The 26,373-nt window shown below is 41.1% G+C and overlaps 1 protein-coding gene and 1 long non-coding RNA gene across 8 annotated transcripts in view; one reads left to right on the forward strand and one right to left on the reverse strand.

Moving 5' to 3' along the window:
• Positions 1 to 26,373, reverse strand: part of BTBD9 (BTB domain containing 9) — a 413,561-nt gene that overhangs the window by 65,133 nt on the left and 322,055 nt on the right. For 5 of the 7 annotated variants that reach the window (XM_042986255.1, XM_007085235.2, XM_042986256.1 and 2 more), the window contains exon 9: positions 16,536 to 16,643. In XM_042986255.1, the coding sequence (XP_042842189.1) occupies positions 16,536 to 16,643 (108 nt within the window). Of the gene's footprint in view, positions 1 to 4,919; positions 7,288 to 16,535; positions 16,644 to 26,373 lie in introns of those variants that run through there. The other 2 variants (XM_042986259.1, XM_042986261.1) reach the window with 2 other exon arrangements.
• LOC122238620 lies at positions 10,172 to 14,476 on the forward strand. Its single transcript, XR_006217621.1, has 2 exons — positions 10,172 to 10,616; positions 14,073 to 14,476. It is a non-coding gene; the product is annotated as an uncharacterized LOC122238620 (long non-coding RNA).

A 26,373-nucleotide genomic window follows, 5' to 3' on the forward strand; every position in this document is an offset into this window, starting at 1 on the left:
AAACGAGCTTAAGAATGTATATAGTCATTTTATTATAAATGGCTACTTTGGAACCATTTTGTTTGACTTTGACTCTTTAAAGGCAAAGATTAGCCAATACACATTTTGGACACACTTGGAAAACAACCTGTCAATTTATCTGTGAAAAGAGAGATGCCTCTGAAAATTCATGCATCATGTCGGTGAGGGTGGGGGGGCGGTTGCCGGAAAAAAAAAAAACAAAAACCCACATTTTGGCTATTGCTAAAAGCCAAGCAGAAACCTCCTGTTATCAAGGATAAGTGGAAAACTACTGCTTATTATATGGTATTACACAGTTTACAGCAACTGCAAGTGCTCATTACAAACTGCACATCACACTTATCATCAGAGAGGGCAGTGAGAGCATGGGCACAGGCGTGCAACAAAACACGCTCAGTTTGCTAAGCATCCCTACGGCTGAGGTTATTGTTACCAATACAAAGGTGACAAAGAAGTGGACTGGCTGAGTTTACAGGCTGCAATCCTGCCACCTCCGGGAAGATCTGTGCTCAAAGGCACACTTGAACTTCCCTCCAGCAGGCTGAAGGGAGGAGGAGTGATCTTTATTTATCCACCGAGGCCAAGCCCACTCCCTTCTATGTAGTATGTGTGTCCAGATTTAGCATGCTGCTTGCTCCCATAAATGTTATCTCTACTGAGTCATTCAGAGAAGATTTGGTCTAGCTAAGTGTGTCAGAGTCCACAATTGCCTCTATTTACATTTAGATCAAGGCCCTTCAGTTACTGCTGGTCCTGAGCTGATTGGAAAAGCTTAAATATAATGAGCCCATAGAGGAGGAAAGTGCCCACCCAGCACAGTGCCTGACCTAGCGCAGTGGCTCGAAGGCTGTCTGCTGTTAAGTTAATGGATGGATAAACAGCAAGTTTGGGGTTAACATGGGCCCATGCTCCACAGACTGGGGGCTTTAGCAGAGCAGTGATTCAGTATTAGTTGCAAGATAATCTTGGTTAAGGAAGTGGCAAAAGGAGAAAATAGTATCTGAGAGTATCAGGTGTTCCATTTCCAAATATGAATGGTTTAGAAGAATGTGCCCTATGTTCCCTTCTCATCTCCTCAGAAATTTATAAAGTTAATTAATATTAATGTAAGAATATGATATTAATGCACTGTGAAGGTATAAATTTGAAAATCAGACAAGAAATCCAACAATGAATGCATTTGTTGATGACAGTACACACCACGTCTTACAAAACACCTATTGTGGTTCTCTGTCCCCACAGGGCAATAGAACCACTTCTCTATGTATTTGAGGCCTTCGATTAGTCTACCTGGAGGACCTACAAACAGACAGAGGCTGTATATGAGGGGCTCAACGGTGCTGTGAGAACATGGACTTTAGAATCATACCCTCCTGTTAGTTGAAACCTGTGATCCAACATTACGTTAGTGGAGGTTTGGACTTTTATTTTATTTAGGAGAAATGAATTGAGAAGATTCAGAAACGTGAAGCAAGCCCAAAGCTTCCATGAGCCTCTCCTCCCCCCCCTTACCCCCTCCCCGCGGCTCCCGGCACACCCTGGAGAAAAGTCTATACATTTCACAGCTCCAGCAGTCAGAATTTCTATTAAGCCTATGTATCTACTGCCAAGTCCTATAGAGAATTCAGTAACTCCCTAGAGAATAAGGAAGGAAAAAAGAACAATATAAATAAGTTACCTTCATCTAATAGCAGCAGTACCAACAGGAGCTGCCCTCCTTTGCCTGAGCATCACCCCCACCTAAGGAACTTATAGTAGAGGCTCTGAGAACCAGAGATAAGGAAGCAAGGGATATTATCCAGGTTTTTTCACCAGAGAAAAATCAGGAACTCTCTGGTACAAGTTTAATGTGCAAAATGCCTGGAAGGAGAAATACAAACAAGACGACTATTCGTCACCCCCTCCAGGTCCAGACTGTGAAGCCACATTCCTGGGAGTGCAAACATTCTTTTGCTCAGTTTAGGTTTACTATGTGGGCTCTGTACTGTGGTATAAATTTGGATAAAGAGGTGAAAAGTGTATGAGCAGAAAGCACTCAGTAACTCCCTCCAAAGCAGCTGGTAAATGTGTGCAATTCCACATGATCACCAATCTGCAACTACACTTTAAAACTTTGCAAGAAATGTTTATTACTGATACTCAGTACGTAATTTACAACACCGTGGTGAAATTCGTACATTCCATTTCAAGGGCTTGTGAAAAGAAAATGTCATCTATGGGGGAAATATGCTTTATGGATCTTGGCTGAAAACAGACGAAAAACACACATGCAAGTCTCTTTTGGTAGAAGGGAATAATCTAATAAATAGCCTAATGAACAGGGTAATGATTTTTTGTTTTTTGTTTGTTTTTTGGGGGTTTTTTTGTAGGCAATAGGAAGGAAAAGGGAAAAAAAAAACAGAGACTAATAGACTCCAAACCTGGATAATGAAGCCCTAGGTGATTTGATATAGAGACTAGGCTTTTAAAACCAATTTGTAAAATCTGAATTATGATACAGCTAACAGGCTGGATACATTAATATTCTGCGGAAGAAGTAGTAATGAGAGCAAGGTAAGAGATCATGTGAAAATATATGTGGATTTCTTTGTAATCTATAGTCTTCATCAGGCCTTCTGGAAGGTGAGTCTGCTTCCGACTTGTACCTTTATGTGATTTTCAAATCTGAAGTTCACAGCTTTCTTTGGTTGGGAATGACTAGGTTCAAAATACATCTTCTCAGAAAAAGTCCCTAGCTGCATGGTATATTCTGATCATGTCTATATTCTCATAGCCTTCATATGACTGTCTCTCACCATGGGCTTATTGGCTATGCAGCATTCTGGGAACAAGGGATGCAGAATCAGGAGATCTGGGTTGGAATCTGGATCCATCAGATGAGAACTTGAGGAGGCATTTGTACTCTGTACCTGTCTCAGAGTCCCATCTGTAAAATGAGAGGCTTAGACTATGATTTCCAAGGTATTTTTAGTTAAACTATTTTATGACTACAGGATCCTGTTTTGTATTTTGTACTTTGTGGTGTGGGTGTGATGGTTCCTAAATATTCAGAAATTGTGGACATCCTGTAAGTTCCTTTGGAACAGTGTCTTGTGTCTCCTAGTATTTGCCCTCACAATGTAGCTTTTATCTACCAGGGTCACTTAATAAATATTAGGCTGAATCAAAGCTGGCTGGGCTATGCATTTGATTACAGATGTAGTAACCAGAGACTACTCTGGAAAGATCTGGCCTGTACTTCCAGGGGATAGATCCCAGTGCATCTTGAAAAATGGCTAGCTCTTTTTTTTTTTTTAATATGAAATTTATTGTCAAATTGGTTTCCATACAACACCCAGTTCTCATCCCAACAGGTGCTCTCCTCAATGCCCATCACCCACTTTCCCCTCCCCCTCACCCCCCATCAACCCTCAGTTTATTCTCAGTATTTAAGAGTCTCTTATGGTTTGCCTCCTTCCCTCTCTGTAACTCCCCCCACCCCCTTCTCCTCTCCCCTGGTCTTCTGTTGAGTTTTTCAGGATCCACACATGAGTGAAATCATATGGTATCTTGTCTTTCTCTTCCTGACTTATTTCACTTAGCATAACACTCTCCAGTTACATCCACGTTGCTACAAAAAGCCAGATTTCATTCTTTCTCATTGAAAAATGGCCAGCTTTTTAAAAAGCAAACTTCCTCCCAGCCTAGCCCCTTATTTTCTCCCTCCTCTGACACAGAACCAAGAAAAAGTGAATGTTGTCCCAGCTACACAGAAACAAAGTACAGTGGGCATTCAGCAAAGGGAGCAGTTGGCTGTATTTAGGAGGAGAAAGATCAAGGAAGAACTCACAGGGCATTTTGGGCTGGGTCTTTAAGGCAACTGGGGTGGGTTAGAGACTCAAAGACTGGCCAGTGGCAATAATCAGCTGATCTAAAGCATGGACTCATTTGACAGCAGCAACTGGGTCAGACTTAAAGGAAAAATGATACCTACAAGGAGAGAGTTGAAGAAATAAAGGTAAGAAAGTTTGGTGAGAGTCAGATAACTATGGTCGTTATATATTTGAAATCTGAACATGAAGTCTAACAGTAGGGCAGAATATTTGAAAACGAGATGTTTGGGAAAAGTTGGTCGTGTGGAGACCGAAGGTGATCCAGGCAGAGATCTGAGGCTTTTCTCATTTGGCCACTGGAGGAGCCTGTTCAGGGGAGGAAAGGAGTCATGGCCAGACGGATCTGGCAACAGTGTTCCAGATACCAAAACAGCAATAGATGCAGATAGAGTACAGATTGGGGGAAATCACTACAATAAGCTAGGTGAGAGGTAGAAGGTCTGAGTTAAGATGGAGGCAATGGGAACAGAATAAAGAAAAAAGGGTGTAACAGAGAAGACATGGTTCCTGAATGGCTGTGGAGGGGCAAGGAGAAGGCCAGAGTCAAAGGGTAAAAGATGCCCAGGAGAAGGGGTTTACCACCAACACAAGCAGGGACATCAAAGGACAAGAGGCTTACAGGGAAAGATGATAAGGAGCTCAGTTTTAGACAAGGTGAGTCTGAAAAGCCATTCTAGACGGGGCCAATGTTTAATGGAAAATATGAATGAAAGAGACAGCTGAAGCCAAGAGAATAAATCAGAGAGCCAAGGAAAAGTGCCCTTTTAGCTCTAAAAATTGGTTCTATATGCATGCTGGATCTCTGAATTCACAGGAACACTTTTTCCTTTTTTTTAAGTGTCTTTTTTTTTTTTTTTTTGAGACAGAGAGAGAGTGCATGCAGGAGTGGGGAAAGGGCAGAGAGAGAGAGGAAGAGAGAGAATCCAAAGCAGGCTCCACACTGCTAGCATGGAGCCCAATGTGAGTCAGTGTGGGGCTGGATCTCACAAACTCCAAGATCATGACCTGATCTGAAATCAAGAGTCGGAAACTTGACTGAGCCACCCAGGCATCCCTTTCCTTTTTCTTTTTTTTAACTTAGAAGAAATATGAGCTCCTTCACACTCTGGGCTAGAGCTGAGTCAGCATTAATCATGGTGAGATTACCAAGACAGCACTCCTCACTTGGACCCAGAGACAAACGAGGCAGGCCACTTTAACCAGATATGATCAAACTATACTGACTTTCCTTCCCACTGCCTTTGTTCACTGCCTAACAAATAGGCTCTACTTTCTTTTTGCAGATGTGCATGCTGACTATTCATTTTTATAAATGGATTTCTATGAGGACTGCTATTCTAGTGTCACTGTGTGCTCAACTTGCTTGCCTTCACTGAGGTTATGTGACTCTGACTGGAGGCCCCTTGAGGGGCTATCTGCATTGCTTTTAACGGCAATGCCTCTCTCAGGGAAGGTCATGGTAAGGCTCAGTCATGGTAAGGGGTACCTCCTGAGCACCCGTCTGGACAGTGCTGGGACAGGACCCTCCGCAGCCATCCTGAAACCAGGGGAAGGTTTTCATTTTTCATTTTTTGCCATTCCTCTTACAGGTCCATACTTCTTTATCGTTCAGAGCTCCAGGACTTCAGAGTAAGGTCTGTTCGGTTGGACAAACTCTACCCTGGTGAGACAGGTACATGGACTGCCTTGGCAACTGGTTTGGAGTTCCCTTCTGGAGAATAAGGCCAGGTTTTTTTTTTTGTTTTTTTTTTTTTTTTTTGTTTGTTTGTTTTTAACCTTTTCCTCTAAAAATCCAGAGAAGCAATTAAAACATATTAAGCTGACAAACTTGGGATTTTAAATCAAATCAATTTCCGAGGTGAAAGGGCACAGCTGGCAAACAGTCTGTAAAGCACATGGCCCCTCTGTAAAGAAAAACTTCACTCTAAGAGTGGTTAAAAATAAAGGTAATGGACTTCCAGCCAGTAACCAATCTCGAGTGATAAACTGTTACTGGGGGATCCAAGTCATTAACTTGAGGGGCAAGGACAGATGCCGAGACCGGAGCAAACTGAACCTCTGGCAAGGACTGAATCTGTGAAATAAGGCTGTGAATGAATCAATGATGGCAGATCAATAATGGATTCATAAAGAGAAGTTGGGAAGACATATTCCTAGTTCTACAAGGACTACATGATCAGGGTCAACGAGCACCTTTTATGCTCTCCCACAAACTCTCCTTTGCTCCATGTGACAGCCTCTGAACTGGGATGGACAGACTTCCAGATTGAGCCCTGTGAAGACAACAGCTCCAGATAGTTGCAGGACAAATGAGACCAACATGTATCATGATCAGAGACAGAGTGGTAGTGCTTATCCAACCATTCATTCAGACAACAAGTGCTAGGTCCTTGCTAGGCTACCATGGGTAAGAATGAAATGGACCACATCCCTGCCCTGATGGAGCTTACATTCTAGCAGAGAGGAAAAACAGTGACCTAATACTACGCTAAGGAATGGGTCCCTGCAAACTGCAGTATCAGCTGTGAAGGAAAATAGCTTGGCTCTACGAGACGGAATAAAAAAGCACTCTGATTGAGATGGGTGGTCAGGGCAGATTTTCCTGAGAAAGTGGCCCGTGAGTCAAGGACAATGGGGGTTAGCCAGTCAAAGCACAAGGTGTGGGTTCCAGACAGAGGTCATGACATGTGCAAAGGCTCTGTGGGAGGGCAGACAGCATGATGCATGGTGGGGCCTGAGAGGAAGCCAGGCTGATGTGAACACAGAGAGCATAGGAAGACTGATGCAGGAAATGCCTGCAGAGGCAGGAGGGGGCCAGATTGTGTAGGTAGTCTATATCATGTGAAGAATTTGGGTCTTTATCCAGAGAGCAATGGGAAGCCAGTTAAGGGTTCATGCAGATATAATATCAGAATTGTGCTTCAGATGTGCCACTCTGGCTATAGTAAGTAACTTGAGGGATGGTATAGAGAGATCATGGTGGGGGCAATTAGCAGAGTGGAGGACAGGACAGAGATGACTGTAGTTGGGCTAGTGTGCTCTTGATTGATTTTTGTCATTTAGAGTGTAATATTAACATGAAAGTCATTACCATAATGAAAGAAAAATCTTTCTGACCATGCATATTTTAAGTGTGTTCACACAGCTCATTGAGAAAGTTTTACTGAGGTATGCTTTGTTTTGTTTTGTTCTTTTTTTTAATAGGCACGGAAAAATTATTGTCTTCACAGAGTAACGTGGCTCCTGGGTTAAGTAAGGGGAGGGAAAAGAGCTCTTAGCTTCTTCCTTCTGGTCATTTGCTATCTGAGGGGATTTCATTTCCTTCATGCTCCTTCATCAAATGTTGTGGTGTGGAGAGGCCTTCCCAGTGGTGGTCCACAGAACCTGTTGATATCTAAATTCAGAACTTAGTTCACATACTTTGCATAAAAATCTACTATCCACATGGCTTCCAACATATGGGTAAAGTTTTGCATAAAAAGTTTAGTAGAACAACAGATAAACACTTTCTCTAGATGAGTAGGTATGAGTAACTGACTCCTTACTGATGTTTTCTACTCCAGAATATTCATCTATTTCTGGTACTTTATAACTGCATAAATAACAGTTTGATTAACAAGTGTCTCCAAGTCTAATAGACAGATGCCTTCTACAAGGCAGGCTCTGACATCTTCTCATTAACACAGGGGTCTGCCTAGTACCAGACTTGTCCTCCGTGTGTGTGTGTGTGTGTGTGTGTGTGTGCTATCTGAATTCTGTTATTTTTTTCATTTTTCATTTTTTTTTTGCCATTTCTCTTACAAGTCCATATTTCTTTATCGTTCAAGTTCTAAGACTCGTGACAAAATTAACACCAATGCTTTTGCCCTTTAAAAAAAACACAGGAAAGAACATGACTGGCTTTTTTCATTACTGTCAAATGCTGTGTAGAAAAATGGAATTAAGTCTGAAAAGAGAAAAATAAAATCTCCATAGAGCATTTTAACAGTGACAATTACACAAGCAGAGCCCATTAATTGGCTCACTCTTCTTGAAGGAGCAGGCAAGTGTACTCCTCCAACCTCACGGGGATGGGCAGCTGGGCAGGTGAGGGTGACCGTCTGTTAGCACAGCACAGACTTGCAAGAACTAGTAATATTTCAATATAGGACCTCTGCCACAGCCAAGAGCTGCAATCCTGTCCTGGAAACTAAAACTTGACACTTGGTATGAACTTTTTCTGTCAGCGGTCTCAATGGAGGAGACATTTCCTTCTTTAAAACCCACTTTCGTTCTATTGCATCACATTAGTGGTGCGAGCTCTCTACACACAACCCCCAGGGTCACATGGTTAGCTGTGACCTCCTGGAATCAGCCCAAGATTTTCGTTTTGTTAAGGGTCAGGCTAAGAAACAAAGCTGGCGGAAAGAAGGCTTTTTCAACTTTAGCACTGACAATGGCAAAGAAGATGCAGAAAATAGCAGGCAAGGTAAATAGCCTAGGTTCAAATGTCTCATTTTTCAATCTTGCTATGCTTTAGAAGAGTTTTCTGAGGCTGTAACTCTGTACCTTTAATTTATCCTATTGTCCTCAACCACTGCAGCACTCAGAAAAAGAAACATGACTCCTCTTTCTCAGGTTCCTGGTGAATAAATAGCATCAACTATGGAAACAGACCCCAGGACAGAAAGAGTTGCCCTTCGCCAGGACTAAATGACAGTATATTCAGCAAGGGGGACACACTGCTTCTCGCATATTAATATCATCATGCTGAAGCCCAGGGAGAAGGTGAACTGACCCCACAGAGGCCTTGCCAGGTGACTGAGGCTGTCAAAGTGCTCCTCAGGGAACGCACAGGGGAGAAACGTTTAAAGTTAAGATGCTATAGAAACTGACTGATCCATGGGACTGCTCCAAGGTCTCAAGCAGGCCAGACCTCTATGAGAGGGAACACCCAGGTAGAAATGGACTTTTGAAGTCCTGGGGAAAGGCAAAAGGAGGAGGCACTCTCCCAGGATGGGGCTTTAAGAGGCTCACGGGAAGAGGCAGCTCAGGTGTCCTTTTCAGGAAAGCACAACTCGTGCTTGGGGTAAGTGGCTGCAAGGTTCTGAAAAGCTACTAGGATATTGCTATGGACAGCACTTACTTAATTTCTTTAATTTATTGCTGGCAGTGAATAAACCATGCACTCTGCTAGCATATGCTACTCAAATAAAGGCAAGGACAAACATCTACAAAACATTTATGGCTGCAGCAAGAAAAAAAAATCTTTTCAAATACAGTCTTCTTTTTGATTGTAAAAGAAATATATGTAAATTGGTCAAAAATATAGAAAACTAGAAATACTTTACATAATCCCAGTACATAGAGGCAGCCACTAACAACATTTTGGTGTATTTCCATCTGGCTTTCTTCTTCCATATTTCTTTTTCTACTTGTGATATAATACTCTTACAGTTCTGTACTCTGCTTTAAAAATATCTTATTATATAAGTATTTTCTTAAGTTATTAAAAACTCTTTCACAACATTTTTAATGAACACTTAGGCTGGAGATAAAAACTTATTTAAAAGGGAATCTGGATAATATATCTGGCAGGCAGACAGATAGCTTGTGAGCAAATTCAGCTAAAAACTAGAAATCCTAGGTAGTTCTAAATTATGATCATAGAATTCTCAAGTGGAAAAAAATTCAGTATTATCAATGATTAATTCTTTATATCTGATAATTTATTTATATTTGCCAAAACGTTTGCAAAGGGCACAGTCTTGGAAAGATAATGGCTGAGGTCATTACTACTTCTACAGACAAAATTATCAGTCAATGGGACCATGACAAAGTGAAGAAATGGTTAAAAAATGAACATGAATGAGGTCAATATGTTAAGGAGTACATGCTAGCAGGAAAAAAGACAGCTATATAACATGGGACAAGGGCAGCCAGGCACAAGGAAGGAAAGGCAAAGGATTTAGGGTCACTGGGGAGTATCAACAGCCCATGTAATAGAGCTTTAGGGAATTCAGGTTCACGATGGATGACACTGTAGGCACACTGACCTTTCTCCCTTCCTGAAAACCAATGAGGTGACATCAAAGAAATACAAAGGAAATACACTCATAAAGGTGCTGCAAACTGGAGGGAAGGATATAAGCAAATCAAAATTTTTGTGAATTTCTAGAAAATGGCAGGTGGATGAAATATTATTTATAAATCAGTGGGGAGCTGGGCAGATCTCCATAATGAAGCAAACTAAGCAGGATAAATGAAAATGGTCCACATCCAGACATATCATTGTGAAATTTAACACCTCCAATAATGAGAGGATTCTAAGGCTTCTATAGGGAAAAATACATTACTACAAATAAGAAGAATCAGATTCTATCAGATTTCTCATCAGCAACATTAGATGCAAGACAGCAATAAATCCAAGCTTTCAAAATGCTGAAGGAATGGAGTTCTATACCCAAACTATGACTCAGGCATGCAAGAATTCTAAAAATTTGCCTTCTACATACCCTTTGTTTCTGAAAACAATTCTGAATACATTTACTCTGTGCAATGCCTCTGAGAGATCTTGACTGAGACCCAACCAAGTTCTACTTGGCTTCGGATTCATGCAGGGGAGCGAACAGAAGACCATGCCACTAGAGCAGCAGCAAGCATTTCTCCTTAGTGGGAGTCCTTGTAGTGGTCTATGCAACTGTACGGGAGCTATTCCTGCTGGCACACAAGAGGACAGCTCAGGTGAGTGGGCAGGGGTGGAGCCACTCTGGCTTAGAAACCCCACATTCCAAATCCAAACTATTATCTCTTGTAATAGCTCCATAAACAAAGATCCTAGAATTTTCACAAGGGACATGCCCAGTCACAAAAGTTATTGTACTCAGGAAACCCAAAGCTATAGCTTCCAACCAGATATTTACAGTCTTTCCAGGCCAGATGCAATTTGTTAGGGGTAATTTTCATCATAAGCAATGTCGTCTAATAGCCGACATTCTACTTCTATCATGTTTTCAGGAGAAAAGATCTAAAAAGGTAACTGGGCCCAAGGTCAGTATCTCACTGCAAAGCAAACGGGTTTGTTAACCCTTTACCCACATGCTACAAGAAGAAAAAGAAATCCAAGAAAAAGTGAAAACCAACCTAGAAAGAAAAAGAATTGTAAGCTATATATATATAGGCCTAGGAAGCAGTCTGTTCAAAATTAACCAATGAACAAATAGTGTGTCCCAGAAGCTTCTGTAAACAGGAAAAAAGAGGTAATTAGAAACTCCAAGAAAACAAAAAGCTGGCTAATATGAAGCTACTTATTTATTACTTGTAGAATAATTCTGAGCACTTGTAAGAAAACCAAATCTATTTGATCTGAACACAGTACAATTGTTTCAAGAGGGACACAAGTTTAGTGATATAGAATAATATTTCCCTTACTATAGATCCACTGAATTATAGATCTGTAGTGAATAATGTTTACATAATCATAATATTATAATGAGGTTTTACTGGCTTTCCCTTTTCAGGACCAATTTATAGTTAACACATGGAAGATTTAACTTAAGTTAAATATAAGTTACCCAACAGAAAATAAGTTACCCAACAGAAAATAAGTATCATAAATCTTTAAAATGTCAATGTGGTGGGACAGTTAACAGAAGATGGGAAAGGGAAATGTAGGGTGGTAATTTCTTCATACATAGTAGGGAGAGTAAAGAAATACTATCTACAATTGATGGATCAAAAAATAGAGGTTTAAGTATATCGTTTAATTTAATTTTTAATTTTTTAACATTTATTCATTTTTTTGAGAGACAGAGAGAGACAGGGCATGAGTGGGGGAGGGGCAGAGAGAGAGGGAGACACAGGATCTGAAGCAGGGTCCAGGCTCTGAACTGACAGCACAGAGCTCGATGTGGGGCTTGAACTCACGGATCATGAGATCATGACCTGAGCCAAAGTCAGATGCTTAACTGACTGAGCCACTCAGGCGCCCCAGTATATTGTTTAATTTTAAAAGGTAAGTAATAGCAGGACTAAAGAGAAAAATATAACAAAAAATGAGAGGTAGTTAAGTTAATAAAGCTGATAAATTAATAAACAGATATAAAAATATTATTTATAGTTGAGACGTTATGAAAACTAAAAAAAAAAAGTCAAAAGTACTTCTGAGCACAAGATGGGAAGATAAAATTTTACTTTTCACTTCTATCTTCCTGTATTGTTTAAATTAATCTTTCATGCATGTTTTACATTTATAATAAAAAAAACTGCTATTAGTGCCTTACTGTATCAAAACAGATGTAGGGCTCAACAATTTAGAAGACAGTAGAGAAAAGGAATCAAAGACTGAAGGTGACGTCTTTGGAATAAAGCTAAAAGGTACAGAATTATATTATGTGAAAAAAGAGGGGTAAAAAGTAATTTCAGAAAATCATTTGCAAAAACATGGATAAACCTTGAGGGTATTATGCTAAATGAAAAAGGTCACACAGAGAAAGACAATACTGTATGATCTTACTTAAACAAGTAATCTTAAAAACAAAAACCGAATTTATGGAAACAAAGAACAGATTGGTGGTTGCCAGAGGGGCGTGTGTGGGGGGGGGAATGGGTGAAGGGGATCAAAAAGCACAAACCTCCAGTTACAAGATAAGTAAGTTCTGGGGATGTAATGTACAGCATGGTGACTACAGCAAACGAAACTATTGCATATTTGAAAGTTGGTAAGAGATCTTAATAGTTCTCATCACAAGAAAAAAAACCTGTAACTATGTGATATGTGAGATGGTAGTTGTGTCAAGTAAACTTATTGTGGTGATCACTTTGCTATATATCTCATTGCATTGAATACCATACACTTACACAATGTTATATATCAATTATTTCCGAAAAAGCTGGAAAACACCCAAAATCTGCCTATTCAAAAACATGGCTACCTGTGATGGTAAATAAACCTTTATCCTAAAAGTAAAGCAAGCAAAGCTTCAGCTATAGCCGAAAGGACTCAGGGTAGCAATAAAGGAAAACGTCCTGTTCTAGGAGCATAGGGTCTTAAGGGAAGACATTTGGAGAATCTCATTCTCCAGGTCTGTCCAAAGTCTGTCATTTAATTTCCTGACATGGGTAGAGTGCTATCAAGAGGCAGGGCTGTGATCTCTAAAGATCCTATAGAATTTCATTCATAACATGACTCACATACTTTATTTCAATAAAAAGCAGGCTATAATTTTTGAAGCTAGTAGAATCTTCTCAAGGACTGCTCTAGAGTATATTAGTTAAAAAGGGAAGGCTTTCCTGTTTTATCATCTGCATATCTTCTATTATATTTTTTAATACCTAACTAAAAAATGAAAGGCACAACAGATCTGGGTTATACCTATAAACATAAAATCATAACCTTTGGTTCCACTGATTCTTAGGGGGTTAACAGGCACTTGCCTTCTTACTCTTAAAATATATTATTTATTTATTAATCTCTAAAACACCTATTGCTGTAGCATATATGTGCTAACATGGAAGGTTAAAAACATAAATTATTTAAATCCACCAACTAATGGACATAAAATATAAAAAAAAAGGGGGGGGGGGAAGATGTCAATGACTTAATACAAAGCTAATGGGAAGGACTTAATGAGTGAATGCCTTTTTGAATCAAGCAAAAACCCATTTGAATAAATATAAAACCATTATAATATGTATCTGTGTCAGCAGTTAGTCAACCAGTTCTTGTCAAAAACTCATACTGTATAACACCTTCAGTAGGGGGACATAAAGAGATGAGGAATCTAATTTATAACACATAAAATGACAGACAAGATGGGTGATGGTAACCAGTGAGATGTGTAAAAGATGGGGAAGCAGAGGGTCTGGCCTGTGAGCTGTATACTCAATGAGCAATGGCTCTGAAAAGATAAATGGGCAGTTGTTCATGGGCCTTGAAGGCCTTCCTATTGTATGGAAAGGGTTCTGGGAGCTTGGAAATAAGGTAATCACTTCATTTCCCTGTTTCCATCATCTAGCTTGGTTTAACCCTCTTTAGTAATGCTTTGAGGTACAATGGAAAGAGCCCTTCATTTTCTCTTTTAGAAAGAGAGGACAATATCCCACAAGGTGTTTTATATTCAGGAAAAAATGAGACAAAATACAGGAAAGTGATGGAATACTAGTTACTGAATAATTGCTAGTTTTCTCATCCAATCGCAGAGATGGCCACAAGATGTGTGCTCCACTGAGAAGTGGCTGCCCAGCAGAGCCATGCTTCCCAGCCCGACCAGCATCCAATGTGGTAACTGACTACTTCTCCCCAGTGGAATATAAGTGGAAGGGATGGTCACTACACCTAGGCCAAGGCCGTTCAGAAGAGCCAGGTATACCTTCTTTCTGTTCTTTCCCCATTTGCCAACCAGATGCAGATGCTGCTGCTGAGGCCCTAGGAGAGGGCAGAGCCACAAGAAGGAAGATGCCTGGGTTCTTCAGTCATGTGTGGAGAAGAGCCACCTGACAACCACAAACACCCCTACTGACTGTTGCATGATTGAGAAATAGCTACTGTGTTAAGGCATTGGAATGTTGAAGCCACTTTTTGTCACAGCAGCAAGTGTTACCTTAACCAATGCAAACATTAAACATGCTCTAAGATAAGTACTATAATAATGACGGTAAGTGTGTCAGACATTGCATCAAACAAGCCGTTATTGATGCTATTATGAAATCCTGGCCAAGTAAGTACATGAAAAGACGTTCAACATCATTAGCCACGAGGAAAATGCAAATTTAAACTACCACTTCACTCTCACTAGGATACCATGAACGAGAAGATAGACAGTGACAAGTACTGGCAAGAATGTGAAGAAATTGGAACCTTCCTGTATTGCTTGTGGGAATGCAAGATGGTGCAGCTGTTGTGGAAAAGTCTGGCAGTTCCTCAAAAACTTAAACACAGAGTTAGCATAAAACCCAGCAAGTCTACTGCTAGGAATAGATCCAAAAGGACTGAAAACGTATGTTCATACAAAATCTTGCACAGGAATGTCCCAGCAGAAATACTCATTTTAGCCAAAAAGTGCAAATAACTCAAATGTTCATCCACTGATGAATGGATAAACAAAATGTGACATATATATTTCCATATGATAGAATATTATTCAGTCAGTAAAAAGGAATGGAATGCTGACACGTGCTGCAACACAAAAAATAAGTTTGAAAAAAAATATGTACTAAGTGAAAACAGCTAGAGGAGATCACATACTATTTAATTCCACTTGTATGAAATGTTCAGAATGTGCAAATCCATAGAGACAGAAGGGAGCTTACTAGTGGTGAGGGGCTGTGGGAACTGGAAGGAGATGAAAAGACTGCTAATGGGTAGGAGGTGTCCTTTTGCGGGGGGATGAAAATGTTTGAAACATTAGATAGTAGGGATGACTGTACAACAGTGTGAATACACTAAAAATCACTAAATTGTGCATTTAAAAGGGTGAATTTTATGGTATGTGAATCATATTTCAATAATAAAAAAAAAGAGAAATCACAGCTATTTTCTTTACCTTGCCTCCCAGTGAATTTGGCTCTACACAAAAAGGCACTGAGCTCTTTTTAGGTAATGTTTGGGAAAAGGTATGATTCTAAGATGCTGGAAACATGCTAATCTTGATCTGAGTGAGTTATATGGGCATATACACATGTAAATAATCATTCTAGTCATGATCTCAGGCCAGTCAGAACCCACATAATCCTTCCTCCTAGCTTCCCCTACAACAACGTAAATGCAGAGGCTCAATGCCATATACATTAAATGACTAGAGACCTACATATCAAGCTTTCTTTGGTTTAGGTAACAGTGTAGCTAACACTGAGATGAGATAAATATTTAAAGCTAACCTTGAGAATCATATGTGGCTGGAAAATGGAGTCCCAGAATAACTACTAAAGTGTGTATCACATCAGCAAAATTCTCGAAGGAAGAAACAAGTTCTAAAGAGGTAGTGTGCAGTGATGGGGGCAGGGACACAAAAGAGGATTGCATATGGAAATCCTTCTTTTCCCTGCTCAGGTACATGCCATTTTCTTTTTTTAATTTTTACTTATTTTATTTATTTTAAAATTATTATTATTATTATTATTATTATTATTATTATTTTTAGAGGGAGAGCAAGAGAGTGTGAGATGGGGAGAGGGGGAAAGGAGGAGGGAGGGGGAGAGAGAGAGAGAGAGAGAGAGAGAAAGGGAGAGAGAGAGAGGGAGGGAGGGAGAGAGGGAGGGAGGGAGGGAGGGAGAGAGAGAGAGAGAGAGAGAGAGAGAGAGAGAGAGAGAGAGAGAGAATACGAAGCAGGCTCCACAGGGCTTGACCCCACGACTGACCCTGGGATCATGACCCAAGCCGAAATCAAGAGTTGGACGCTCAACCAACTGAGCCACCCAAGCGCCCCTACATGTCACTTTCAAGAGTCAAGTTCAAACCACAAAATAAGGAAAGTTTGTTTGAGCATATAAATTCTCACCGAAGTACTTAATAGTCAAAATTGAAATGAAGGATCATTAGGATGTTTTCAACCTCCAAATAAGAACGTAATTTGGTGATTCCACAAATCTTCATTAGAAACTTCTGAATTCATCAGATAAGACTCTTTTAACTTGTAATAAATTCTGAGAAATGATGTAACTTACTTGCAAGAGACTTTAGTTCTGTCGGCCACCATGGTCCATTGTTGCTGGTTGGTGGAAACCTCAACGTAGTAGCTATAGCTTCGATCATCACAGTCCCAAAGTAATAACCTGAACAAAGAAAAATACGTTAAGAATGCTGTGAATGTTCTCACTGGCTGTTTTCTGAGGCTGTGGGCATGAGTGAATCCATGTCTGCTGTACCCCTCCTCCCTGCCTCCTTTGCCCCACCACACTTCCAGGACTGGAAAAAGGAAGAGAATCCCAGCAAAAGTATGGTAGGAGGAGGTGGAGTCAGTCTGAAGAAGAAGCAGTGTCTTTTTAGGAATTTATTTCACAAGTCACCCAATCTCAGGCAGCCTCTGTCAAAGCTCTTTGGTTGGCTTATCGGTGAGAAGATGGCCCCAAATCCTCCTTCCTGATTCATCTCCAGTTGACTGGGCTGACCAAAAGTGATATCCTTGAGACTCCTGTTCATGGGGATGCTTTCTAATTGGTAGTAACTAGTAAGTCCCAATGACCTTAACTATCATGTTTCAAATTCCTTCTCATTCTTAGCAGACTTTTTGCATAGCTGTAGTATAATGATCTGATTTGGAGATACAAGCAAACATATTCATTAGTAAAACTTTTTTATTATTTAGAGATTGATTATTTTGGCTCTGTTCTTCTTATCTCCTTTTGAGCCCAGATAAGAACCAAAGCATAGACTATGTAATTTAATTTACATGAAGCTCAAAAGAGACAAAATTCATCCATGGTGACAGGAATCAGAACAGTGATTACCTCTGGGAGAGGTAATGATTGGAAAGGGTATGAAGGAACCTTCCAGGATGCTGGAAATGTGAGGACTCTGACTGAGTGGTAGTTCATGGGTATACACACAGTAAATACTCATTCGTACTATATATAAAAGATTTGTGCACTGTATGTGTATTATTCCTCAATTTAAAACCTACAATAAGAAAAAAGGATCTAAGAATTGCAATACAGGATTAGACTTCGGTCCAGCATTTTGCTTCTGACAGTGCCACAGTGGTGAGGGACGAGAGACCACTGTTTTCTATGATTTCAGCTTCCAAAGTCCTTCCCATACAGGATATCTTACCGTTTTATATTTGGTCATGCACATTTGCTTCCTCCACCAGCTAGAACAGAAAGTGAGCTCCCTAAAGGCAGAGCCTATGTGTTCTTGATCTTTCTATACCCAATACTTGGCACAGTGTCTCAAAGAGCCTATACTCAATGAATGTTTATTTGTTATGACGATTATTATCATAATAGTCAACATACCTTTAATGTTCACACTGTGTACCAGTCCCTGTGTTAAGTGCTCTATATAATTTATCTTATTAAATCCTTCCAAAAATCCCCTTAGCAAGCATTATTCTTCTCATCAAATTATATATATTTAATTATATATATATATCATATATATTTAATTTATATATTCCATCTAAATACAAAATATTTAATTTGAGAGAGAGAGAGAGAGTGAGCGCAAGTGAGCCTGACATGGGGCTCAATCCCATGACCTTGGGATCATGACCTGAGCTGAAATCAAGAATTAGATGCTCAACCGACTGAGCCACCCAGGCACCCCTCTCATCAAATTATAGACGGTGAAAGTAAGGCTTAACACTGTTGGGTAACGTGTCTATACTCAGTTAGTGTTGGCAGATACAGGGGATTCATCAAACCTGGTATCCTGGCCAAAGCCCATTTCTGTCATCCTTCTGCCAAGTGCTTCTTTACTCCCAGTTTATGGGCCTGGGTCCCAATTTACAACCTGCCACCTATGACTCTACAAAAGTAGTTCATATTATTTCTCCTTAATCTTGTGATTATAATCAATAAACACCCTTGCAAAGCTCAGTTTAGTGTCACCTACAATGCTATTATTGGGGATCAGAAATGCCACTGTGTTCCCCTTTCCCCTTACCCTTTGTTCCTTATTTTCAAGTGTAATTTTGTTTGCTATCAATGACTAAACCCACACTACCTAATATTTTGGAATTCATCTTTTAAGCAAAGCAGAAACAGAGTTTGCCTTAATCTATCTGAATATTCACCTTAATTCACCTGAGTATTTAATCTCTCAAAGTACTCTGAATGAATCAGACAGGATTCCACCCTATTGTTTTTAAGTGTCTAATAATTCTGCTCTTTACCAGTTTGCCTGGTAAGAAAGCGAATCATTTCCCTCATTAGTCATTTCCTTGTATATTATTCTAGTTTCTTAGCACTTTTATGCAGTTAGCTTGTTAATTTACATTCATGTTGAGTAACTTGTAAAAGTGTAATTTTTGTTTCTATGTTTGTCTAGCTCTTGTAAAGATTATAGAAAGACTGTTGATCTTTCTCTTTTTAAAAAATTCTACTCTGAACATATGGGTTCTGTTCATAGTGTATGTTTCATACATGTTCTGGGCTGAAATAACTTATAACTTTGCCAGAGTAGATTAAAAACAAGAAAAAAACCCCTTCAAATTAATTAATCATTCTCTTCACTTAACAGCCTTGGTAACAGGCTTTTTGGGAGACAATGTTGAGGTTATTTTCTCAAGGGGATTTTGGATCATTGATGCAGAGCCAGTTTTATGATAATCCCTATCCTTCTGGATAATCATGAGTTAGTGTTTCTACCAGTGTATCCAAATGAAAATAATCAAGCCTTTTGGGATAGAATGTAACTAGATTCCAAAATATTTCATGGAAAAATACTGGGATGTGGGAGATAGGATATGAAGAAGATAAAAAGGAAGACCAGTTATAAGTAAGCACCATAAATGCTCTGGTAGAAATTCTTGGGAGTAATAGGATATTAAAAGAATTTTTAAGGTTGCACACATTTTGTCCCATAGTAGCTTTTCCTATAAGCCCTCCAACTTGTTCTGAGACAAATGTTTGTTTTAAAAGGAACATCACCTGTGATTCCAGGTGTAAACACATAGACATGGTGCAATTTTTCTTGTAACTTGTTTCTTTCGCTTAACGACGTATTATGAATACGTTTCTTTTGTATCTATCAAATACTCTTCCTCATCACACGTCCTGGCTTCACGGAATTTCACTGTATGGATGCCCCATAAATTATTTAATCGGTTTCTTATTAGTGGTCATTTAGGTAGGTGACAGTATTACACTGCTAGTAAAACTCTGTGATGAACGTCCTTACACTGCATCTATGACTGTTGCCTGTGAAAGCTTCTGTGGGTGAAGCTGGAGCAGGGCACGTGAGGCCTCGACGCGATTACCAAACAGCTGCACGCTTCTCCCTTTCCCCTAAACAAAAGTCTGAACCAATTTATACTCATACTACCAGCAGTGCATAAGAGATGCCTGTTTCTGTGTGTCACTGCTGATAATCATGTATTATCTTTAAAAACACTGCCAATTCGATAGATGAAATCTCTGTCATTAATTTGCAGCCTTTCACTTATCATTGAACTTGAACATTTTACCCATTTTCTACTTATATTTATCCTTTTGTTAATGACTTACAAGATGCCCTCTATATTTGACGGATATTAATCTGCTGCCTATCATAGTTGGCATGCTGAAGATATTAATTTTTATTAGCTCACTCTATCGATCTTTACTTCAATAATTTCTCCTGGCCTAAATTCTTTTTTCTGAACAGCAGCCAAATGCACACACTGGTTGAGACATCTCCTTTCTATTCCTCTATTAAGAGTCCCTGAGGGCTGGAAATGGGGGGTCATGGTGACTCCTGAGTAGAGAAGGGACACTGATGGATCTCAGGTTATCAAGCCACTTACACTTTGGAATTTTTAAGATAGATTCTAATTCATGTGCCAGGATGCATATTTGCTTGGAATTTCGGCTTAGCCAGGCATGAAAATACCTTTGTTGATTCAACTGAAAAAAGCAAGCACAGTCTAAGGACACTACAGGAAAAATTGGCTCAATCTCTTTTTTTCCACAGAGAGGAATTTTGTTCTAAGAAGGCACAATTGAAAAACCCACCAACTCCCTCACTTCTTTCCTTGCCAGCAAAGTCTGTTCCCACGTCTGTGCACCTGCAACAACACACAGATACTTCTGATTTGTAATCTGCCAAGGAATGTTTGCCCGATGAGCTTGCCCAGGGCAGACACACCCCCTCTGACCTTAACTGAGAAGAGTTTCTTAAACATATCCCCCTACATCTACACACCTCCACCCAGACATCAGAAGCTATTTTCAAAAGGGGCTGAATAAAGGAAGCTGCTGGCCAAGATCTATTGGTGCAGATCAGGTCTGTACTCAGCTGTTGCCATGAACCCCTCTACCTAATGAGCACTGCATGAGATGCTGGTGATATTAAACACTGTCTCCTCCATTTTCCCTCAGACTCATTGTGGAGTTTCCCTTAAAAGCAGTGAAGTGCTGGGCTTTTTGTAATTGATTAGCAGATGTGATTTTGCTTACATCTTCCATAAATGCCCTGGCTGGCTGCATACCATTGATTACCGGGGTTCGGTTTACAGCAACTAATTGCTCTCCTTGCTGGTGTTTTGATACAAAATTCAATAGTGAATATGTTTTCAAAACTCCTGTCTTTGCGGCTTGAGTCAGAAGTGACTTGAGGCAAACCCAGTGGACTGAGTTTTCCCTTCTTTAAAATAATTGCTCTCTCATCAGTCTGTGAAGAAAGTTTTCAAATTGTAGCATTCTAATTGGAGAGTCTGCATTATGCATGCGATGACAAACTATGTTGTGCTGAATGGCATTTTTTTCATCCCTTTCTTAAGGGATTAATTCTGTGCCAGATTGTGAACAGTGCTGAGGTTTAAACAGTGGAGATCAACAGCCTCTCCGCTGAACTGGTATCTTTTAGGTCAGAAGCAAGTGTCTGTTTGCCTGTTTCTAACTGTCCGCTGTTCGTGGGAGACTCCACTGGAAGGCCTGGGGTCACCTCTCCTGCTGCTGCCATGTTTCCTTGCTTGGGCAAAAGCAGGCAACTTGAGAGAAGAGAACTGCCAAGATATTAGTAACATAATTTATTATCAAACCCATTTCTAATCTCTTGGTCAAAATCAAAGAGAGTCTGACCTCACAGGTTTGGAGACCATTCTTTGTTAAAGATCTTGAGAAATTAAGTTCTTTAGAAATAATTTTCTTCTGTTCCACAAATACTTACTGAGTATTGACTAAGTGACATTAGGCAAGTCACTTAACTTACTTGTACTTCAGTTTCATCCCATGTGAAATTAAAGATCTAGATTCAACGGTTTCTAAGGGCTCTTCCAGTTCTAACATTTTATAATTTGCTGTGACAGCAGTAGAGGTGATGGGTTGTTTGTTTTTTAGTTTTAGTTTTTTCTTTGCATGTCTGTCCATTATACAGTAACCTCCCTCTTAGAGAACTGTTTCTGGCCTAGCCCTAAGGTGGACACAGGGGGTTCCTGAGCTTGGCTTGTGGACCTGAGTGCATGCTGGGAAGACACATGGCCCATGCTGTACCAACTGAATTTCGTTTCTCAAAAATTGAGAATTACGTAAGATTCTAGCTTAATTGGTCCTGTTCACTTAAAATAAGATGATGAAAGTGCAGGCCTTCTGGGGTGACTTTCTTTCATCAGAGACACAAAGAAGCAAAGAAAGTTACCTGCAATGAGAAACAAAGAAGACAGATGATGTGGCCCAGGGAGGGTTATCTGGGCTCCCAGCAGGATTCTAGTATCTGACTATAGTCCCTATGAGGGTCACCAGAGTTTCTGCCCTGGTGTTCTATGAGAAATCTCCCCATCATTTTAATAAACTTGCCATATATGGCTTAAGCCATATTTATGTGGTTTCTTTAGCTTGGAACCAAAGAGCCTAAGATAAGCTCCTAGCAGAGAGTGCATGAGCCAGAAAAGCTACTCAACTTACAGCAGAGGTTCTCATGATGAGGATGATGTGATGGCTCTAGGACCAGAGAGATAGGAGGTGAAGGACAGGGATGGTGAGGAAGCTCACTTTGAATGGAGATCTTCATTCAAGTATGAAAGAAGATTCTTGATGGAAGCTGAGAGTGGCAGGGCTGCATTGGGGGTGGAAAGGCAACCTAAGCTTTGGAGCAAGTTCTGTGGGGTCTGCAGAGCTGAGGGAGGGGGCCTTGCAGAGACAGGACACTCAGTGTAGCTGATAACTCAGGACCACCAGTGACAAGGGGGATTCAGGGCAGGGTCAGGGAAGACAAGGGCCAGTTGGAGCAGTGGCCAGTTTGAAGCTGCTGAGGAGTTAACTGGGGCCAAAGGGGGCTGACTGACTTTCAGAATAGAGAGGGACTACAGGTCGTGAAGCAAAAGAACAGATGCAGCAGACATAGAGGCGAGGGAGAAGGGTATGGAGCTGTGGCCACAGAGGGAAACTTCAGTAAGCAATGGGAGCCCAGTTTTCACTCTCCTGAGTGAGGAGCCGGAAGACAAACATCATGACAGAGGCTCCACTCTAATCGCTGCTGCTGAGAGGCAGGGGGGAGCCGGCAACAGCTGCCAGAAGGAATTATACTGCTTCGGAGGAAGAGTATTTTCCTGGGGGAGAAACTGGAATTTTCCCACAGATGAGAGAGACCCTCACTGTGGGCTGTCACGGGGCTCAGTCACGCAGCTTCCTCTGCAGGTGAAGAACAAGGTCGAGCTGAGACGAGCTGCTGGAGGACCACGAGCCCAAAATGAGATTCTCAGCAGGAGACTGGAGCCAAGTAACAACGTTTGATGGAAAGTGCGGGAGGCAGAGCAGGTGGTTGCCCTGCAGATTCCAGACATGAGAACCCCCGAGGAGCGGCCACCACAGGGGTCCTACAGCCTTTCAGGGCGAAGGGGACACCCTCCTTCTTCTGACAGCAGGAGGAGGGAGACAGGCTGCTCGCCAGACGGAAGGGGATCTTGGGAGATGTGTTAGTCACAGGGCATCACAGAGCCTACGCACTGTCTGCAACCGCGGAATTGCCCATGTCTTGGACACAGAGGGCGGTTTCTCCAACAGAGGAAGAAATAATGGCACTGGCTAACAAGATTCTCTTGCAGCTGGTGAGGGAAAAGACAGGTGCAAGCGCTCGGTCGTCTGGCATATGCAGTTTCTGCATTTAGTCACTGAAGCCCCAGGATGAAAAAAAAGTGAGGAGATGGGGCAAAGCATACACTCGGGCTTCACCGTGCAGGCTGGTTTACTGAGAAGGGAGGGAATAAAAGAAGGGGCTTTCTCTCCTACAAATCCTACATTCCAGGTAAATTCTATGGCAGTAGAGAAATGCTGATGGAGAACATGCCTGCAGGATAGGGCTATATGGATAGCGGATGGGACAAAACTTTCCAGGAGTTTGAGACAGTACAAAACTCCTGACTTTTAACAGCTAATTGAGACTATCATTTCACTCCTTGGCGGGATTAAGGTTTTAATTTCAAGTTTTAGGTGATAACATACAAGGCAGCATGGCTGCCTCTGCAACGTTCAACAAACACCAAGGCTGGAACGAACAGTGATAGACTAATCATAATCCCACCTCACATTCACACAGACCTCACTGGCTTCAAAATGTTTTTGCATGCATTATCACATTTGGAAAAAACCCACAATTTACAATCAGCACATTTCCTGCTTTCAATGCAAATCTATTCTTCTAAGTTACTTGGTTAATTTTCTTACAGGGGCCAAACACTGCCCAAGCAATCTTTCACAGATTTCACTCAATCACTTGGCAAACCCTTTATTAATAAATAAGGTTTGGCCTAGACTTATGATCTAGATTCCATACGACACAGTCCAATTTGACGGAAATTCTTTCATTTTATGCTCTCAGTGTGGACATGTGAGAAAATCTTGTCCAGGCCAAACAGCCCTTAAGAAGAAAAGCAGTTTTCGTCTACTTTTCAAGGTGCCTCTTTCCAATACAGTCCCTTCCTGAAGCAGAATGTTGGCATCAAAACCATCGGGAGCCATTTCACATGGTCTTGTTATATTTTACAAGGTGAAGTCTCATTATGTTGTAGACCTTTTCGGCAGTGACACATTGAGCAGGGGTGCAGCTTTCACAGATCTTTCCCTGTGTTTAAATTTGGCATCATCAATGTCCCTCTCGGCAGCAAGGCCGTCTTCCTTGATCCCAGCAGCTTCCTCATCATGACGCACACATAACATCAGTGACATGGGTGCAATTTGGCCCACCAACAGGGTTGGAAAAGGATGTGCAAGAGGTAGAAACAGAGAGGCCCCACCCAGACCACAGGGCTTGGCTCCCTGCATATCAAGTCCAGCTCACTTTTAAGGGGCATTTGCTAGGAAAGGCTGTTGTGATTTAAAAAGGCAAAAATTGGTTTCTTCCGTTAATGGCCGAGGACAGTATCCATTTGTGAGAGCGTTTCTGTTCCCTGTACCCAATTCTATGAAATTATTCGAAGGGTGAGAAGGTGCTGGCATGTTTAAGAGCTCAGAGCTCACTGATCTACCAGCTGTGTGTTAGGGATCTGATTCACCGGATTTTAACTCACTTTTATGACCCCTGTAAAATAAGATGGCCCCAGTGTGAGTCTTCATCCAACAGGTAGGGGAGTAAAGTGTCACCTGGCTCCAGGTTCCCTGTATAACACTATCCAAAGGCCCCTCCTTTAACTTTCAGACCAAGTCCAGCCAAGAGGAACCACCCTGACCATGCTTTGAGAGTGCAGGGATCATGCATGGCTAATGTCTTGGTATTCCCCATGGTCCCGGGCATGTCATAAGCTCTACTGAGTTGAAGTAAAGGAGCTATGGGGAACAGGACAGGAGAGGATGATGGAGAGAAGACAGGGAACTACAGATAAATCCCCTTTCTCACAAAACCCAGGTAGCTCCATCTTTTAATGCTCCATTAAATTACTTTTCAAGCTGAAACACCCCCCTAGTCAGTCCTCCACTCCCACTCCATTTTGCAGGGTCTCACTTAAGAGATAATTTATGAAGGGGCACCTGGGTGGCTCAGTCGGTTAAGCGTCCAACTTCGGCTCAGGTCATGATCTCACAGCTCGTGAGTTCGAGCCCCGTGTCAGGCTCTGTGCTGACAGCTCAGAGCCTGGAGCCTGCTTCAGATTCTGTGTTTCCCTCTCTCTCTCTACCCCTACTCCACTCATGCTGTCTCTCTCTGCCTCAAAAATAAATAAACATTAAAAAAATTTTTTTAAAAAAGAGAAAATTTATGAAGTACATTAATGCTCACTGCTATTTCTTCTCTTGAGCTTTTTCTCCTGCCCCTCCTCTGACCACATGCTAGTATGTGTCCACATGCACACAGCCTACAAAGCTCCAAGAAGCAGAGCCAAAGAAAAATTTAATAAGCTCCACAGCTCCTTTCTATTCCCTTAGGTCAAGTTTTCACAGGAATCCGTGTCTGTGGGAGAACTCACAATTTAGCTACAGGTAGATCTTTGTATTACCTCAACCTGGTGATAAAGGGAGAGAATGGAGAGGCAAAACAAAGGTGGGGAAGGCTTGACTCTGAATATTACAGCGTTCCAGCAGGGCTGAGCAATAAGGCAAAAATCTTCCTATTCAGGCAGGTAATCTCTTTATTTTTGTTCTCACCAAATCTCTCCCCTGGTCTCTCTTAACACAGCCAGTACTATTTTCCTATGTCTCTCTTTTTTTTACCAGCCTGACCTTTTCACCCAAATCAGATCTGGGCTTCAACCTTTGTTCCAGCTTTGAATCAGCTCCTTTTCCCCACAGGGCCCAACCTATAAAGTGCTGGGCTCTTGACGAAAATGATTTGAAAGCACTTGCCCATCCAATAGAGGCCCTCATCTGCCGTCAACTGCACCAGCTGTGTTAGCCACTGCTTGTTCCTCTTTCATGTCCCCTCTCTGCTAAGTCACTG

Source organism: Panthera tigris, chromosome B2 (genome assembly GCF_018350195.1).
Source record: "Panthera tigris isolate Pti1 chromosome B2, P.tigris_Pti1_mat1.1, whole genome shotgun sequence".
In the NCBI taxonomy this organism is placed as follows: domain Eukaryota; kingdom Metazoa; phylum Chordata; class Mammalia; order Carnivora; family Felidae; genus Panthera; species Panthera tigris.